At 40.0% G+C, this 18,046-nt stretch overlaps 1 protein-coding gene across 2 annotated transcripts; it reads left to right on the top strand.

The window, feature by feature from the left end:
- Window positions 1-2,408: 2,408 nt before the first annotated feature.
- Window positions 2,409-17,925, top strand: arhgef38 (Rho guanine nucleotide exchange factor (GEF) 38). Of its 2 annotated transcripts, XM_072385002.1 has the most exons (14): window positions 2,409-2,737; window positions 7,531-7,715; window positions 9,661-9,778; window positions 9,899-10,046; window positions 10,168-10,185; window positions 10,286-10,485; window positions 10,581-10,714; window positions 10,854-10,958; window positions 11,804-11,923; window positions 13,834-14,202; window positions 14,291-14,428; window positions 15,212-15,413; window positions 16,566-16,849; window positions 17,529-17,925. In XM_072385002.1, the coding sequence occupies exons 1-14, from the start codon at window positions 2,521-2,523 to the stop codon at window positions 17,709-17,711; spliced, it is 2,421 nt and encodes an 806-aa protein (XP_072241103.1). In that variant the 5' UTR covers window positions 2,409-2,520; the 3' UTR covers window positions 17,712-17,925. The 2 variants fall into 2 exon arrangements, with proteins under 2 accessions (XP_072241103.1, XP_072241104.1); XM_072385003.1 differs by lacking the exons at window positions 10,168-10,185; window positions 10,286-10,485; window positions 10,581-10,714; ... (5 more) ...; window positions 16,566-16,849; window positions 17,529-17,925 and having other exon boundaries at window positions 9,899-10,050.
- The last annotated feature ends 121 nt before the right edge of the window (window positions 17,926-18,046 follow it).

The raw sequence follows: 18,046 nt of genomic DNA, 5'->3' as shown, positions 1-18,046 counted from the left end.
GTGAGGAGGGTTGGGTGGTGTGGATATGCACAGCGCTTTCAGTTATTTGTTCATGATGTTTGCTCAGGACCAACATATGACGAAAGAGTTTTTAATCTCTGAGTTATTTTTAGTTTGCTATTATGACAGCACTTTACCAAAACAATTGTATCACTAACTGATTGGGTTTTATGCAAAAACATTACTTGGTTAAGGTTAGAAAACAATCACGATTAGGCCTAAATTCTTTTTACGGTGCGACTTTCACCTTGATGGACACACTCTTTACAGCTCCAACGCAGTTGCTCGTACAGTCACGAGAGTTTGAGTGTATTTTGTTTTAACCTGCACAAACAAACGCTCCAAGGGGATGTTCTGTTCTCGGGTGGAGGATAGTCTTGTTTGGTTGTGTCACTATTTAGATTCCTTGAAAAATATAAAAGGGTGCTCAACAAAGAGTTGACAAAAGTCAACAAAAGTTTGGTACTCTGAATACATAAAGATAAGCTTGTCTTCAAACAAGTGATTTTGATCATGTGCGTAATGATGTAAAACATTCACTCCTCTCATAGCAGCAGTTATACCATATCAGACCAAGGAAGGATTGAGATATATATACCTGCAACACCACGACGGAAAAACAAAATGTGAATGTGACTAAAACCAAACTTTTTTTAAATACATGTAAACATTTTTTACTGATCTGACTGAAATCTTATTGAAAATTAAACTGCAAACCGAATTTTAGTTTGACACGTTCAGATGATACGGCTGGACAGTGAATTTCCCCTGCGTGCATAACTTTGATGAGTATCGAACTGGCTAAGATACTCTCCAATATTCTCCATAGTTCCTGTCACGGGCTTTAGCTGAAAGTAAAGGACGAAGCCATTAGCGCCACAGAAAGTGGTGTGTAAAGTCAGAGTGTGCACCTCATATGTAAAAATGTACATGAATTGTGCAGATCTGCCAAGATGTCCAACATGCCCCCTTGAAATAATGTTGTAAAACTAAATTGTTTGTCTGTTGTTTTGGTATGTGACATCGAAGATAAACCAGATGAAGCCAGATACAAGCTAAGAGGTGGAATATCACCATCTTTAGTCGCAGAGCCTAACATAGTTAGTTGGGGATTCTATGGGTTGGGCAGACAGAGCACTGAATGTGCCATTATTGCTCAGTTTCTCGAGACAAAAACTGAGCTTCCCTCCCCACCAATCCAGTCTGATCTTTAAAATAGATATGATACATTTCGAATGTGTGTTTGTGTGTAATTGTGTTTTCATTTTACCTGTACTCAGTGAAGTGAACAAGACAGTTACATAACCAAGGGGGACCCCAGGTCTTTATCAGCAGCTTCAGCGTCATGACTCTACCCCGCGGCACGGTTTCAGAGGAACAAAACACTGGAAATTTGCGAAAGAAGTGCCCGAGGAAGCACGGCCTGTGCTTGTTGCCGAGCAGGAAACACAGGGGAGTTGTGTGCCAAGTTACATTAAAGCATTGTCAGGGGGTGGCAGGGAGAAATCTCTGCAATCACAAATAGTCATGTCTGTGGTCTCCAGTCAATAATCATTTCCCAGAGGGTTTTGTACAAATTTCTTTGGAGGAAGGTTGATGATCAACCTGTGAAGCACAAAGATGCAAGACATGCACAAAATATTTGTCGATATATACACACACATTACATATATTATTACATTATATTTATTACATTATATTATTCACATATATACATATGCGTGTGTGCATATATATATATATATATACATCTATGCATACAGTATATACATACATAAACAACAGTTTTGTGTTGTTGACCTGCTGCTCTTTCATCAGCTACATTTCTCCATTTAGTCAGATGAAATTCAAACTGGTGAGCTACACTGGTTTGAAAATACAATGGGAGGACTGATTACCTGAACTTCAGGGGGAAATACGCCCATTTATTGTTTTTAAAAGGGAACACTGTATCTGTTTTTTATGAACAGATATAATGGTAGTAGCAGACGTGTGGCTTCCAACTAGATCTGACATTTTGTCTCTAAGATTTGAATAACTTATTTAAAGTGCAACATAATGTGGTCAAAAAGTACTCATTCACTATGGTGTAAAAATAAGGTGTGATTTATGGCCGGGCCATTTACATGACAACTTCCCTTTACTTCCTGGTCATCGTTTACCACATTGACAGTATCTGAGATGCACTTTGCTTGAAAACATTCATTTTAGGTTTAGGTGCAAGAAGAACACTTCAGTGTTCACTCTCTTCAAACTTTCCTGATAGAGACGAAGTGCATAACTTCCTCTACCTGAATAGATGTGATGGCCTAAGGGGAAGAAAGCGTAGTGCAGCAGTGAAGAGGTGTGGCCACGCTGCCCTTATGATAGGTAGACAAGGGGAGGAGCTGGATTACCTGTGCAGAACTGGCAGTCAGGGCACAGTGAACAGTGCACCTGTTGTACTTCCCAGGCTCTCTCTTTCCTCACATCTTCTCTCCTTCACTGGTCTGAGAGCATAAGGGAGCTGACAGCTTCACCATGGATCCCAAGGAGGCCAGTGGGAGTGACAAGGAGAAGGAAAAAGAGAAGGAGAAAGTGATAAAAAGGAGAAACAGGCCTGTGTTCCTGCGATACCTGGAGAGAAGAAAGACGGACACTATTGTAGCTGATGACATGGCTAAAGGTGACATCAACCTGGGGACTCTGGTGAGGAGGAGTCAGTCTGACAAGACGGAGTACAGCGCTAAACTTAAAGGTACAGCAACTAATGATGTTCCCAGGGCTCAAAACTATGGCAACAATTTAAACATATATGACATAAAGTGTGGTTTAAAAAAGTCTTTCATTGCAAACTTATTAAGAACTTACTGGCTTGGAGAACTTTTGAACATAATATATGTTCATGTTAGATGGACTCTATGAGTACCATCTATATCTTGAGGGCAAACAAAAACACAACACACGCAATAAGAGTGCACAGCTCTGCACCGGGCACCTGTTGTGTTACTATGCGTTGAGCAAGATACTCCCTCTGGGATGAAGCCACATATGCAAACTGTGCCCCAAACTCGGGCACAGAGGAGTGGCTTTAGAAATGTTCAGGACCAGCAGGTAAACAAGACCTAGACAGCACCTAGTGTGGGAAAAGAGACTTACTTTGCCTTACAGTTTGCTTTACAATGACTAAAACCTTTAGTCGCAAAAAAAAAGGTAGATAAATTGCATTGGTTGACCATGAAAAGTAGAAACAAGTTGGAAAGGGAAATTGTAGAAAAGAAAAAAAAAAAGAAGAAGAAATTTCAAAGGAGTCGCCTCATCACAATTGCTGACACAGACTTTTCACATTAAAACATTAAAAATAAGGATGTTTCAGGAAAACTAGCTACACCTGTCTTAGAGTGCAGTCAATGACTGGGAATGTTGCACTTCAGGCAAAATGACATCAGCTGTCAGAAGAAGGTTACAATCCAAGCATGAGTGCTGTTGGTATGTCGGCTTTCCTGTGCCACTTGTTCCTCGGTTTCCTCTACTGTGAACAATACAAATCATGTGCCACAATGACCAGTGGCACCAACATGTTTAAAACAGCAAAGTGTGACCCAGTATTCACTTGGTCTTGTGCAGACAACAAATTTCACACACTTGCATTATCAGCAGCGGCTCTGTTTACCTGAGCTAGAGCCACTCTCTACTTCTTTGCACTTTCTACTTTCTTGTCCAACCTGCATCAGGACTGGCAGAGTTGTCAAAAAAACACAGCGGTGTTTTCAGTAAACCAATTACCCCGGCCCCTGTGACTCCAGCCTCACACCTGAGGAGCAGTATTACATATGCAGTATTAAATGTACAGTGGTGTTACCAATGCAAATATTGACAGAACGATGACTTCACTGAAAGAGGAAACATGTGAGTTGCTGGTCGACAGTCTGTTCTCATCTGGTTGTCAGACTGGTTAGTCGAGCCATAGAACCATGACAACATGACATAAGTATGTCTAATAATTTACAGGAACTAAATATCATAGTCAGAGATAATGATTGACCAGCACATCACCCACATAAAGGGACACATCCATCCATAAATCGTATATGCGGCAAATGACTTTGCTGTGGTTACTCGGGTATTTATTAATAACGCTCCATTTGCGTAACCTTGATAAGAACTTCAAATCTTTTGAGGCATTTCTTTTTTTTTTCATTATTAGAAATGATCTTTCCTTGTCCCCCGGTCCGGTTCTGCTCTATTACATGTTATATATTGTAAACAAAAATAAATAAATGGGCATCAAGGGGAGCTTTACATTTATAAAACTTCCCTTGGCAAAGCAAATCTGTTTGGCATAAAAGGTATTCAGACTATAATTCTGCTGCCATAATGCTGGACAGGACAAGGAAAAAAAAAAAGAAATTATCAGTGAAAATAAGAAATCTTTCTATGAAAATATTTTTACAGATCAAAAGCTGCATATTTCAGTTTTAATATAACGCCCTCATTGTTAAGTAAGAAATCGCTGCTCGGTATTTTGCCGTGTGGCATGGTCCAACATGTCATTTTTCTTGATGGTGCCACATGATACACCATGCTTTGTAGTCTTTCCGGGGCAGTTCACTGGATCGTTTTTCACTGAGCTGAACGGTGAAAAGCCCTGTATCCACTTTCGTGGGAACTCCTGTGGCAGCAGCCATACCTCACCAAACATAATGCTGGCAGAAGGTAAAGTCAGCACAGTTTTACATGTGCTGCTGAGTTTTGATAGCTTGTGGTGTCACAGAGAAGTCAGTGTCTTTAAGATAACCGGTGTGTCATTTCTGTCATTCATATATGTGGCAAAAAGAGTAAAAGTGACAGAAATATATGGAAAGATCTGATATTTGGTTGAAAATAGAATAAAGTTTCTGCGCAGCAAACTTTAAGAAACGTCACCCAAACTCTCATTTAGCAAACTCTTCTCACGAGTGGAGTTTGTCAGACATTCTGGGGTCTTTTTACACTCAGCTAATGTTGACACATGACACTTCATGATACTCTTGAAGAATTTGATATATCTTTTAGAAAACATTTCTACTATTCACTCAATATCTCTTATTAGAAATTGTGACATCTACTGAAATTAAATTAATATATCTTAAGTGTATCTAAAATGTATTTTGAACTATTTTACCAGGCCTGTTAGGGCTATGGTTTGTTCGCAGTCATAGCAAGAAAAGGCCAGGTGATGCAAATTTTCAGACATTGTTCCATTATTCAGGAGCCAGGGGCTCCTCCTGAAAATAGGCCAGAGTGAGTGTCCACAAAACAGGAGAAGGTTATTAAAAGACAGCAACACCGTTTCAGGTAGTCGATATGCCAGTTTGTCATGTAATTAAGACAATGAGCAGGAATAGTAGAGCTCTCATTAGATTACCTTCAGAAATCTGTTCAAAGGATTTTAAGAAAAGCAAGTCAAACAACTTTCAGAAAGATTGGTGCACTGTTTTACTGTGCAGCCACACCTGCACAAATATATCCGGCATGGAAGAGAAAGTCATCAGAAAAAAAGACTTCTTGCATTTTCCAACACTAATTTCCCTGTTAGTGTGTGAACTTTTTGCCTGCAAATAAAAAAGCAAAGAGTTCCTCTCCAGCTAATAAGCATATCAGTGGACTGATCAAGCTTTGGATCTCTGTTGCAGTCAGTGGCACAATGAATGCTTCATAGGTGGAGGGAAAAATGGATTCAGTTATTTGCCAGCAAACATGATGAAGTCTGTAAATAAGCCGCAGATGAAAAATGGCTTTTAGACTTCATAATGATCGAAAAGCACACTTCAAAACCAACGGTGGACTTACTCAAGGGGTTCAAGCTGAAGGTTTTGTCCTGACCCTGACAGTTGAAAATCTATGTGTAGACCTCGAATGAGTATAACATGTAAGATGGACCACAAATCTCATCACACTAGATTAGTCTTTGCTAGTGATTTTTCCCCCCAAAAAAGTTATACTATCCATATACTAACCATGTAAGGTGCCTAAACATCACCTTTTCTCCTTTTTTTGTTGTCTTGCTTGTCATGTTGTCATCTTTAACATGACGTCTCTGGGAAATCAGGATATATTTTTATATCTTCCCTTAGTTGTTCTCAGTAACATAAACTTTCACAGGAAGTGCCCACTCCAGCTGCTCATGTTTTTCTTCATCTATCATTCAACATGCACAAGTTAATTGTGAACTGAAAGAGAAAAGGCTTACTGTATCACTGAGATCTGATCACCGCTACAGTCACCACACATTAACACAGTCCTTGCATTCATCAGGAAGCCCTGCCTATTCGCTTGAATCACAGGATTAATTCTACTGAGCTTTAACAAGGAAATCTAGTGTTTTTTCACCCGTTCATTCTCTACAATCTTCCACTCGCTTCATCCATTAAAATCAGATAGCTGTAAGGCAATGAATTGTGTCACACTGGCTCTGGTTAACAGCGCAACTCTCACACTTATTGTACTCGTTTAATGCAAAAAAAGATTATTTAAGATCTTTCAAAATCCAGAAATGATGACAGCTCATCCAAAAAAGAGGTTTAGTTGCGAAGAACGTCGCTGGACAGATAACTAACCAAATTACTGATATATGTGGTACTGCTTTGCAAATGGTGCTTAGTAAGTTTTATGAACATGTAGACAAAGTTGAACCTTTTAGGATAGAAGATCATGCACATTTACTTAGTTTTTTAATGCTTGTGTGTGTGTGTGTGTGTGTGTGTGTGAAATGTGTAACCTGAAGCTAGAGGGGAGAAATTTGTTTGCATGTGCACATGGGACCATTTGGGTGCTCATGCACACCTATGTGAGTCAGTGTCAGTGTATGAGTCTCTTTGGATTTGTAGGTTTGTGTGTGTAGTGTGAGTGTTCCCCTCATAAACACACACAAGCACGCAGTGTGAGCAGATGGAATGCCTGAACACACAGTGGAATTACATCAGCGGTATGATTAGTTTCGTAACCTGACACAAGCGTCGCAGCCTTCTGTCCCACTCCCTTCACCTCTATCTCAGCTCTTCATTGCTCTCTCCTCCCTGGAGGAGGAAGCAGTGCTTGGCATCGATTAGGCAGCAAGGAAGCATCCCTCTTCCCTGAACACAGTCATGTCTGCCATGCAAAGCACAGAGCAGCCACCGACTGATTAGGCAGCAGGGCAATAAAAAAGAGGGAAAAAGAGAGATAGAGAGAAAGTGAGGCTGACTGGCATGCTAAGTGAGGCTTTTTGGCATTTGGGTGAAAATAATTAGATCACCATGAAATGCACAATACTGCTCGGGTGTCAAGCAGATGTTAGACGTGATGGATATTTCAAAACAAGCACTGTCTAAAGAGCATAGGTGTACTTCAAGATTTTAGAGAAGGTATATGTGCCACAGATGGTTTGAAATGATGGCAAAGACAACATGTTCTGAAATAGCTAAATGTGTCATTAGTTTTATACGAGCCTGTAGGACTCATTAAAGCAGATGCCAGCATTATTACATTAAATCCATGTTTTCATCTCTAAATTTACTCTTTTTATTTCAGAAAAACTGATGCCGCATGACCTGCTCACACTGCCCTCTCCAGTGCTTGAACCAGAAGAGATCCGTTTGAGAAAGATGAACCGCAGGGCAAAGGTCATAAAGGAGCTTGTGCAGACTGAAAAGGACTATCTGACTGACTTGGAACTGTGCATCAGAGAAGTGGTGCAGCCTCTGCGAAATTTGCAGGTAAACGCCTCTCAGAACCTCTGCTGAAGTCTCTTGTACTCTCTTGTAAATTTATAAATACAACAAAGATATGCAAACTTTTCTCTCTTTTTAAATGAATTCAATTGCAAAAGCCAAAGCCCATATTAATACTAAACAAGTGGCCTGCTGAGATGTAGCTCTTGTTCATCTGCTGTGAATTGGATCTCTATGTGGAGAAACACATCTCTTGACGTAATTTGATGTTTTTGCATTTGAACCATATAGGACAATGCTAATAAACTAAGATTAAGCCACTAATAAACTAAGATTAAGCCACCTCCAGAGATACACACAAAATAAGGCTGTCATGAGCTCAGATTTTCATGTCGCAATTATATTAGCCAAAAGAATTGTGTTGAGTCAAGAAGGAATTACCATGTATGGATTAACAATGTACTGTAGAAGTGTAATTTGGATGAAAAGTAAATTACTTGTTATTTAAAGTAATTTCTCAGTCATGTGAATAAGAAAGTACACTATCTTGTAGTCCTAAAGTTTTATTCATCAAAACAATAAAATAAATCATCTGGTTCTTACAAGGACTTCTTTGAAGAACAACAAGACGTAAAATATTACATAGTGTCATTACCTACTGAGCAAAGATTAAGCCAAAATGCAGAAGGAGTGCGTGAGAATCTAAACACACCCTTACGGCTTCTATGGGAATTAAAGGGGTAAGTAATAAAGGGGTAAGTAACAGCCAGGTGCTGCAAATCAAATGCATTTCACCAAATGGTCATCAGCAAATGTGAGCACTTCTTTAAAAGCCGATGTTTTGGCAGTTTGCTGGTCTGGAGCATTCAGGAGTGCGATAATACAATGTCAAGGACGAAAGACATCAGCAACGATCTTAGAGAAGCAACTGTTGCTGCCCATCAGTCTGGGAAGGGTTATGAGACCATTGCCAAACAAACCATCATACTACAGTGAGAAAGATTATTCACAGGTGGAAAACATTTAAGACAGCTGCCAGTCTTCCCAGGGGCAGGCGTCCCAGCAAGTTCAGCCCAAGGTCAGGCTGTGCCATGCTCAGAGAAACTGGAAAAAAAATAATAAAGCAACATATCAGACTTATCAGACTTACTTAACATATTAAGTGTAAATTTCAAAAGCACAATTACAATAAGACTGACAAGTATGACTTGTTTGGAAGTGTTACAAACAAGCCATACTTGTCACTAAGTCATGCCATGTTCTCTTAAAAGAATAATGCAGCCTGACTTAGGTTTGCAGAGTTGCATCTGAACAAACCACAAGACTTCTTTACCATTTACTTTGGCAGATGAGATGAAAGTGAGATGTTTTGTCAAAATGCACAGCACCATATTTGGTGAAAGCTAAACACAACATAACATCACAAACACCTCGTGGTTGTACAGAGATGATGAATTGGCCTTGTTTTGCAGCCACGGGACCTGGACACTTTGCTCCTCTGTTTACCAAAGTATTCCAGAGTCAAATGTGAGGCCCCAGGTCTGACAGTGGCAGCACCTGAAGAGAGCTGTGCATAAAAAATGTCTGCAAGCCTCAGTGAATTAAAGCCATGTTGTAAAGAGTAGGCCAATATTCTTCGACAACAATTTGAGCCTGATAATGTCATACAGAAAATAGTTACTTCAAGTTTTTGCTGCTAAATGTAGTTCTACAAACAATTTAATCATGGCGGGTATTTCGTTTTTAATACAATGCGTCTGCATGTTGGCTTAGTTTTCAATAAATTGATAACAACACGATATAATATGCCTTACTGTTCATCTGAGGTTGTAATTACCCAACTTTAAGGCCATGTAAGGACCAGATTACTTTATTATTATTAATAGCATTATTATTATTAGGTCCTGATCAGTAAAACTCTGTATTCAAAGGAGAAACTTTTCTTTTCACACGACTACATCATATAATTTCTTTATCTTCTTTTAATCAGGTTGTAGATGTCGATCGACTGTTCACTAACATGGAGACAGTGTGTGAGGTGTCTGCGGCCCTCCTTCACAGACTGCATCAGGCCATGGCTGACCCTGATCCAGAGGCAGTTGTCATAGGTGAGGCTAATATGATATTTGGCAAATTTTCCTCTTCTCTTTTACTTTTTTTTTTTTTCATTTCGTCAACGATTGCTGTTGTGGTAAACAGAAGTTCTTATGTCCTGCTTTCACTTGAAGGGGACGTATTCATCCAGGCAAAGGCAGCTTTAGAAGATGTATATAAGATTTACTGTTACCACCATGATGATGCTAACATGTCACTCAAATCCTACGAGAGCGAGGAAGAAATAAAGCAACAATTTACTGCGTGTGTATTAGAGCTAAAGTAAGTCACATGACCTCCTCCAGATCTTTTTCGCAGCATTTACATCTTATTAGTCACAAAGATTATCACTGTCAGCCTGTAATCTATTTTCTTTTTACTTCTTCTGGCTGTTTAACCACAGGAAAATCTATGACCAAGAGTAAGTGAAGTCTTTTGTTAATTTTTCCATTTCTTTTTGTCCCCATTTTTTGTTTCTTATGTCGATCATTGTTCACTTAATAAGATGTTTACTTACACAGAGGAAAACCTAATCTGCTGAATATGGGCTCGTTGCTCATAAAACCTGTCCAGAGGATCATGAAGTACCCGCTGCTGCTTGGAGAGCTGTGGCAGGCTACACCTGAAGATCACCCAGACTACCACCCTGTGCAGGAGGCTTTCACCACCGCCAAGATCATAAACGTTAACATCAATGAGTTCAAGAGGCGCAAAGACATAGGTATGACATCACTGCTTATGTGCACTGTCTGTGCCAAATGTACTTACCAACACCAATTCTTTCAATTTTGATCCCATATTCTTATTGATCCTCAGTTATGAAGTACAGGAGGGTCGAAGATGAAGGCACATTGAGGGGTAAGCTGAACAAGTTCAACATCCACTCTATTCGGAAGAAAGGAGACAGGTTTGCTGGTTATCTCAAGATCCTCACTGGTGTTGAGCCACAGGTAAACTACAGCAACGACTTCTAAAGTCCCTTCTATTCCTTTCACAGTTGAATGAAAAGATTATGAGATTAGACCCAAGGAGTGAATGAGGAAAAACAATTGTAATTGATATTCAAGCAACTACTATTTTTTTCTGTAGGTGAGAGATGAAGTGTTTGATAGAGAGGAGAAGCTGTTCAGGAGTCTGGAGAAAGCTGTGAGGCAGCTGGTCAAGAATGTCCATTTTTTTATCCAGTGTTCCCAGGTGAGTTCTGCAACATGTGTGTGTTAAACTGAGATTTCTTATCGTCATTCAAACATAATGTTCCTGTACCTCATGCTTACATCAAATGTCCATCCTCTTCAGTTTAAGTTAAACATGTGTTAAAGTCCTGACATCATGTGCCCACAAATCTAACATTGTCCTCTTAGTCCATTAACTAATAACAGCGGTATAGTCAGAAACCTTTTTTAAAAAAATGTTTATGTAGAGCTTGTGATTACAGGAACACATGTTTCATTTACATAGATTTATTTGTGTTTTTTTCACATTTTTCTTTTTTTATACTGGTGTATTTTTCATAAATTCTTTTTTACTTTGTAAAGAAAACGTGTTTTTTGCTTATATAACTTTTGGTACTTCTTTGTTGCTCTTTTTTTATAATAACTTCTTGTTTTATTATCACTTTTTTGCACTGGAAGGGACTGTTCACAATTTCGTTATACTTTGTGTAATGACAATAAAGATTCTGATTCTGATTCAGAAGGACTATATTCAATTATCTGTCACACGATAAGCGGGTAACGAGCATATACTCCAGCTATAATCTTTGTTACTGTTCAACTCTTTTATTCTGGATCGGATTCATGTATTTTAGACATTTCGAGAGGGATGTTTTTGAGCACTTGCTGTTCAAGCGGAAATTTTTAAACTTTCACACTGGAAAGCAAGCAATATTTTCTGTCTCAAAAAGATCTATTAATCATGCAAAGCTACTCATGTGGAGTTCCAATGTAGAAATATAGAGCTGGAAATAAGTATGATATGCTGGTTTGAATGATTATATTTATTTTTTTAACCTCTGTTTTTGCTGAATGTCCTCTCTGCAGGAGATGGTGTCTGTAGCTATTTCAGATGTGGAGGACTTGGAAAACATCATCAAGGATTCAAATAAAAACAACACAAATGGTTTATCACATAATAATGGCAATGATCCTTATAAGCACTTTGTAAGTACGACTTTGTTACCCTTTGTGACAAATGATCTGTTTTGCTCTGGGCATCATTTACATTGCTGTCAGCCTCACCGTCTTCCTTCTTCTTACTGAATCGTCTGCATTTGTATCTGTCCTTGCTTTTCCTTCTAATCCTCCCTGACCTCCCATTCACCCTCCAGCTATGAGTCATCTGCCAATTTGTTGATAGCTACCTGTCTTCTCTCCAATTTATTAATCCTCTTCTTCTGTGCCTTCAACCTTTCTGCTGCATCCTGTTGTAACCTTGACATGTTCTTCTCTCCATATTCCTCCCTTTGTGTATTGTACTGTCCCCAACACTGATGTTACTTCTTCGTCAAGAAGAAATCTTTGTGCATCAGATATTCAGCATTTTAGCAAAGACTCAAATTGAGGTCCTAGATCAGTTTGACATGTTTACTGAGAAGAAAAGTTACCGACTTGTTTTGGATGAATAGTTTCCGCTGTGTCTGCTAAAATGAAATAATGACAGATGCCTTCAAGGGGATAAACCTATACATCGGGTCCTTTTACTTTATGTTGGGACCGTTTCAGTGCTTGATCCTTGCTAAAACAGATGAAATCTTTTTACGTCATCATGAACAACAAACCTCATTTTTATACTCATGTATTACCCCAATTCCAAAGAAGTTGGACTATGTATAAAATGTAAATAAAAACAGTGTGCAGTGACTTGCAAATCTCATACACTGATATTTAATTTACAATCGAACATGCTAAACATATCAAATGTTGTAAGTGAGGGGTTATTCAGATTTTACCATGAATATTGGCTCATCTTGAAATTAATGGCAGCAACATGTCTCAGAATAGCCAGGACAGGCTCATGTTTACCACTCTGTAGCATCCGCTCTCCTTTTGACAACAGTCTACTGTATATAAACAGCTGGGAAGTGAGGCTGACCCATTCTTGTCTGATATAGAACTCCATTTGCCCAACACAAAAGCCCTGGGTCTCCTTTGTCGTATTTTACATTTCATGCGTTTTCACATAGAAAATGTTTTCAGTTGGTGAAAGGTCTGGACTGCAGGCAGGCCAGTCCACCACTCGGACTCTTTGAAGACACGCTGTCGATATAGATGCAACGTGGTTTAGTATTGTCTGACTGAAATATACAAAGGCTTCCCTGAAAAAGATGGCATCTGGATAGAGGATGTCTAAAACCTGTAACTACCTTTCAGCATTGGTGGTGCCTTTTCAGATGTGCAAGCTGCGAGTTCTATAGGCACTAGTGCACCCCCATACCATCAGAGATGCAGGCTTTTGAGCTGAGTGCTGATAACAAGCACAATAGCAGCCCTCCTCTTTAGCCCAGAGGATATCACCAAGACGTCTGTGGTTTTAAAAACAAATTTCAATTTTTTTATTTATCTGAACGCAGAACAGTTTTCCGCTTTGCCTCGGTCCATTTCAAATGTGCTTTGGTTCAGAGAAGACGACAGCGTTTCTGGATCCTGTTCATACATGGCTTTCTTTTTGCATGATAGCGCATGTGTGGATAGCAGAGTAAACTGCGCTCACGGACAATGATTTCTGAAAACATTTCTTTAGATTGTGCAGTAATTTTTCATGACGGAATCATGTCTGTTTTTTCAATGCAGTGCTGCCTGAGGGCTCCAGTCCTGTTCCAGTTTGATACCAGTATTGATTTTTGGTCATGTCCCTTGTGTACATGTCTCCAGATTCTTTGAATAATTTGTATTTGAATGGTAGTAGTAAATGCACTTTACTGTGTTCTACAATTCTAATGTGTACTTTACCTTTGCTTTAGAGACACTGCTGCATGATAAAATAAAACAAAAAAACTTTTATAGATACAGTTTACAGTTTAGTTTGGCAGATTATTCTTCATCCTCTGCCCTTTTTGACTTTTTCCTCCTAGAAAATCAGAATGGAGCGTTTGGTCCTGGCCCCCCTTTCCTCCCTGCAGGCCATGTTCACAGCCCCACAGAAGCTTATCCAGAAGCGCTATGACAAGCTGCTAGATTACTGCTGCCGCCTTGAGCGCTCTTCCTCTTTTTCATCCTCATCATCCACCACTTCTTCATCTCCTTCGTTGGTTTCTGTCGACCCACCTGGTCCGGCCAAAAGGGACTATGAAGCTATCAATGCTTTGCTAGTGGAAGAGTTGCAGAGGTTCAACATGGCTGCAAGTAAAATCCTAACCAACAGTGTGGTGTGTCTTGTGACCCTACTCAGAGGGCTGATGGGGACTGCATTGATTGGTGCTCCCTCCGTCCAGCAACTACCAGTGAGGATTCAACTCATAAATCATAGTGTTAAAAAAAATCTAGTTTTTGTCTTTTTAACAAACTCGGCTGCCTCATTTGCGTTTTCAGGCTCCACTATCGAACATTGCTGAAGTGCAGAACAGCATCATGGATGAGCTGAACAATCTGGCATTCGTCAGGGACAACGCACAGAAGTTAATGGAACGAAAAGTTAGCTTCGAGAGACAACGGGACAAGAAAACAGCGGTAAGAATATGGGAAAAAAGTCATATTTTAATTTATAGACTAAAATGTCTTGTCACCATTTTGAAATAAAAGTCTCACATATTTTTATGTTAGACAGTAACAATATTTTGTAGAGTAAAATATAATCCATAAATTAGCATCTACACACGTTATATCAAAAGTAGAGTCAGATGGACCTAGGCTCTCCGAATGTGCTCCAAGGTGCCATCTCTCTGCAGCTGTTTGTGAAAACAGCAAAGTGTGAGTGTATATTATTACAGCCGAACAGGGACTGCTGCGCTCAGTTATATATTTTTCTTTTGTCAGACACAGAAAAGCCAGATAACAGTTTGCAGCTGCAATAACTGACAAAGATTTTTATTTCTTTTTTTGTCCTCTGGTCTGATCACACACAAATGGAACCATTTGGCTGTAATGACCATTGTTCTGTTAAGCGTACACAAAAAGCATGCAGCATGAGAGCGACAAAACTCCATTCCAATGGTAAAGCGCAGTGATGGCAGCATCGTGTCCTAAGGGCGATTTTCAGCAAGAGGGACTAATTTGTTTGAGTTTAAAACAGTCTATTATCAGGTGTGAATGAACTTCTGCCTTCAACTGTACATGTTACTGTGCTTGGACATATGAATAGATCCATTTGAAGCTCCTGCTGCCAGGGTCTTCTTACCTTTAACTCTCTGAATGATGCCCTCATACACTGATCAATAATAACAGATGTATATCCACATATCACCCAGTTCACATATTTACACCATCACATCTTTGTGCTTTGATGTCCTCCAGGTGCCAGAGGTGCAGCATCAAACTGAGGAGCAGCGCGCTTGGCTGCTGGAAGAATACTCACTGAGCCGTTTGTACCAGCTAAAGAGGAAGTGTAATGGATGTCAGGAGCAGGACCTCAGCCTGCTGGAGGGAGAGCTGGTTGCCCTGCTGGAGGATACAGACCCATTAGGTAGCAGCAGCCGCTGGCTGGTACACACAGGAGGTAGGAGTGTGTATGAGTATAAGTTTGTATGTGTGCATAAGGGAAAAGATTCATGTAACAGAGGTAACAGGTAGCTCAAATTGTAAGGAATGATACAAGGTGAACTAGGTTATAGGACTGGATCACCTGCATGCGTGACTGGTATACAGTAGGTCTCACCTCATGCACATTCCTCTGTGAATACACCTGCATGTTTTAAATGACTCAGGGCCTGTTCACACACCAAACTTTACTTTCTGACAAGTCAGCATGCAAGAATTAGTCCCGGGAGGTGCTGTGGAGTCATGGTTGCTGGTGCCTCTGGAGATGGTCGCCTCACAACAGAGCCAACTCCATAGTTGTCTCCATCTCCCCTTTACGTCTCACAGAGGCAGCCGAGATCCCAGTGCCTTGTTGGCACTAACCCTGCACGCTGTAAGCAGACTTACTTAGAGTACAAAGCCTCTCCCTCTGGGTTTTCACAAGCAAGTATGGAGAGATTTTCTCTTGTTCTCTTTTCTGTTCTCTACAATAACAAAGTCTTTTAACTACAGAAAAAAAAAAGTGTGTATGTTTCTTGGTACGAGGTACATTCTTCACAGACTTCTCTTTTCCTCAGGGATGACAAACATTCCCGGGAAGTTGTTGTTTTTCCTTCTGTTGATAGCAACACTATGAATATGCTTGCCTCTTGCCATTGGATGCAAGATTGCCTCAGCAGATGTTCCAGCCTCTCCTTAGAGGCTTACAGCTTTGTAGCACCGTACACTAACCACACATTGATTCTCCAGAAATTATGACAACTTAATTTCGAGTGGTTTGTTGGAGGTCTTGGTGATAGCCACGAGAAATGTCTTGCAAAGTGTTTTGTTACTGTCAAACAGAAAAGCTAGTCTGGTTGAATTACAAAAGAACATATTCTCACTGGTGCTACTGTATGTCACAATGAAGAAGTTCTCTGTATTATGCTCAGGTTTTGTCATGTGTCTGTAAGCTCACCACTGTCATCCCAATACGATGAGAATGGGCTTTTTCTCGTGGTGCTGCAAGAAATACTTCAACGCCATAGATAGATATTAGATAGATGTAAGAAATTGTAACGTTTCTAAAATACGATGCGAGTGAGGGAAATCTTTAAAATGCTCAGAGGTTTTGCATCTGTGCTTCTGTTAGGTACACAAGGCTATGTCTACTCTACATTCCTGAAGCAGTACAACCCCCTTAGGGACTCGCAGAGGGCAGGCCAGATAGCCAAAGAGCAGCAACAGCAGCAGCCACCTGCCATGGTGGATGAGGACTTTGATGACCTGAGCCTGTTTGTGTCAGGAAGTGGCAGCAGCAGCCTTCGCAGCTTCAACCTCAACACCACGGACAGCAGCTCAACCCTCTCTGGTCTGCAGGGGGAGCTGGAAAGTGCTGAAGACCTGGAGGATCCTCTGGACTCAGAAGCTCAGCAGGTCTGTGTGGCGCCCTATGCATTTGTTGCAATTGTTTGTTCACTATGAAGGTATAATTTTAAGATATTCAATTGTTCAGCACATTGAAGGCAAGAAAGGACAGGTAAGGTCAGCCGGATCAATGCCTTTGTAAAGTTTTTGCAAAGGCATTTGAGCAACCATAGGCTTAGCAAAACTAAATAGGTTTTAAATAGGTTTTAAGAGCCAGGAGTGTATGCTTGATGAAGAGGCTTCTCCTTTAAAAATGAATTATTAGAGTGTCTGAGGTAAACAGACTGGAACTGCAGAGAATGAGTCAGTGTTGAAAGCACATTTGAAAGCTTCTCAGCATCTGTCCAGCATGCATTAGAATGAAATAGGCTAAAAGAAGAACATTACACGTTGATGGCTTGTCACTTTGCAGCAGCCCCAGGATTTGTTCTCTTGGAGTAATGGCTTCACCTGCCATGGCTTCTTTTATATCAGAACATTTGCTCTGAAAGCACAATCTGCGGATAAACGTCAGCATGTTTGTCGGCGTTTTCTCCGTGTAGAAAGCTGATCAACACTGCCACCTTCTGGATTTACGGAAACATACAGTCTCCTGTCTTGGTTTTAGGGTAAAAAAATAAAAGTTAATAATTGTCTGCACAATGATATTTGCCTTTCACAACATCTAAACTGTGTTTTGTTTTCACAGTTCTATGCCGTGTATGCATTTCAAGCTCGCTGTGACCAGGAACTGACCTTGCAGGAGTACCAACATGTCCGCATCCTCAAGTTTTGTGACCTGGGAGGTAATAAAGAGTGGTGGCTGGCGGAGGCTAATGGACAAAAGGGATACGTTCCTGCCAACTACCTTGGCAGAATGTCCTACGCATAAACGGAGGCTATCTTTATTTTTATATACAAACAAAAAATGTGGCCAGAATATACAAGAAAAATCAAAACAGGAATTTTCTGACTGCACAACCCCTGTTTCCGGAAACATTTGCTAAAAATGCATCCCTTTAATTTGATGTGAAATTGAACAAAGATGGCAAATGCTGAAAGTAAGAGATCTTCAAATTGTAAATTTTATACCAACAACATGTTTTGTTTTTTTTAAAAAAGGTTACAGGAGCATGTTTACAACCGGTTCCATCGACCCTCTTTTAACAACAAATTGTAAGCTTTTGGGAACTACCTTCCTGAAAACTATAGCAATCTCTGTAGAAA

The sequence above is a fragment of the Leuresthes tenuis genome, unplaced genomic scaffold (genome assembly GCF_036924035.1).
Source record: "Leuresthes tenuis unplaced genomic scaffold, fLeuTen1.0.hap1 SCAF_4, whole genome shotgun sequence".
NCBI lineage: Eukaryota > Metazoa > Chordata > Actinopteri > Atheriniformes > Atherinopsidae > Leuresthes > Leuresthes tenuis.
The sequence above is the reverse complement of the archived record's forward strand: the minus strand, read 5'-3'. Positions and strand labels throughout refer to the sequence as shown.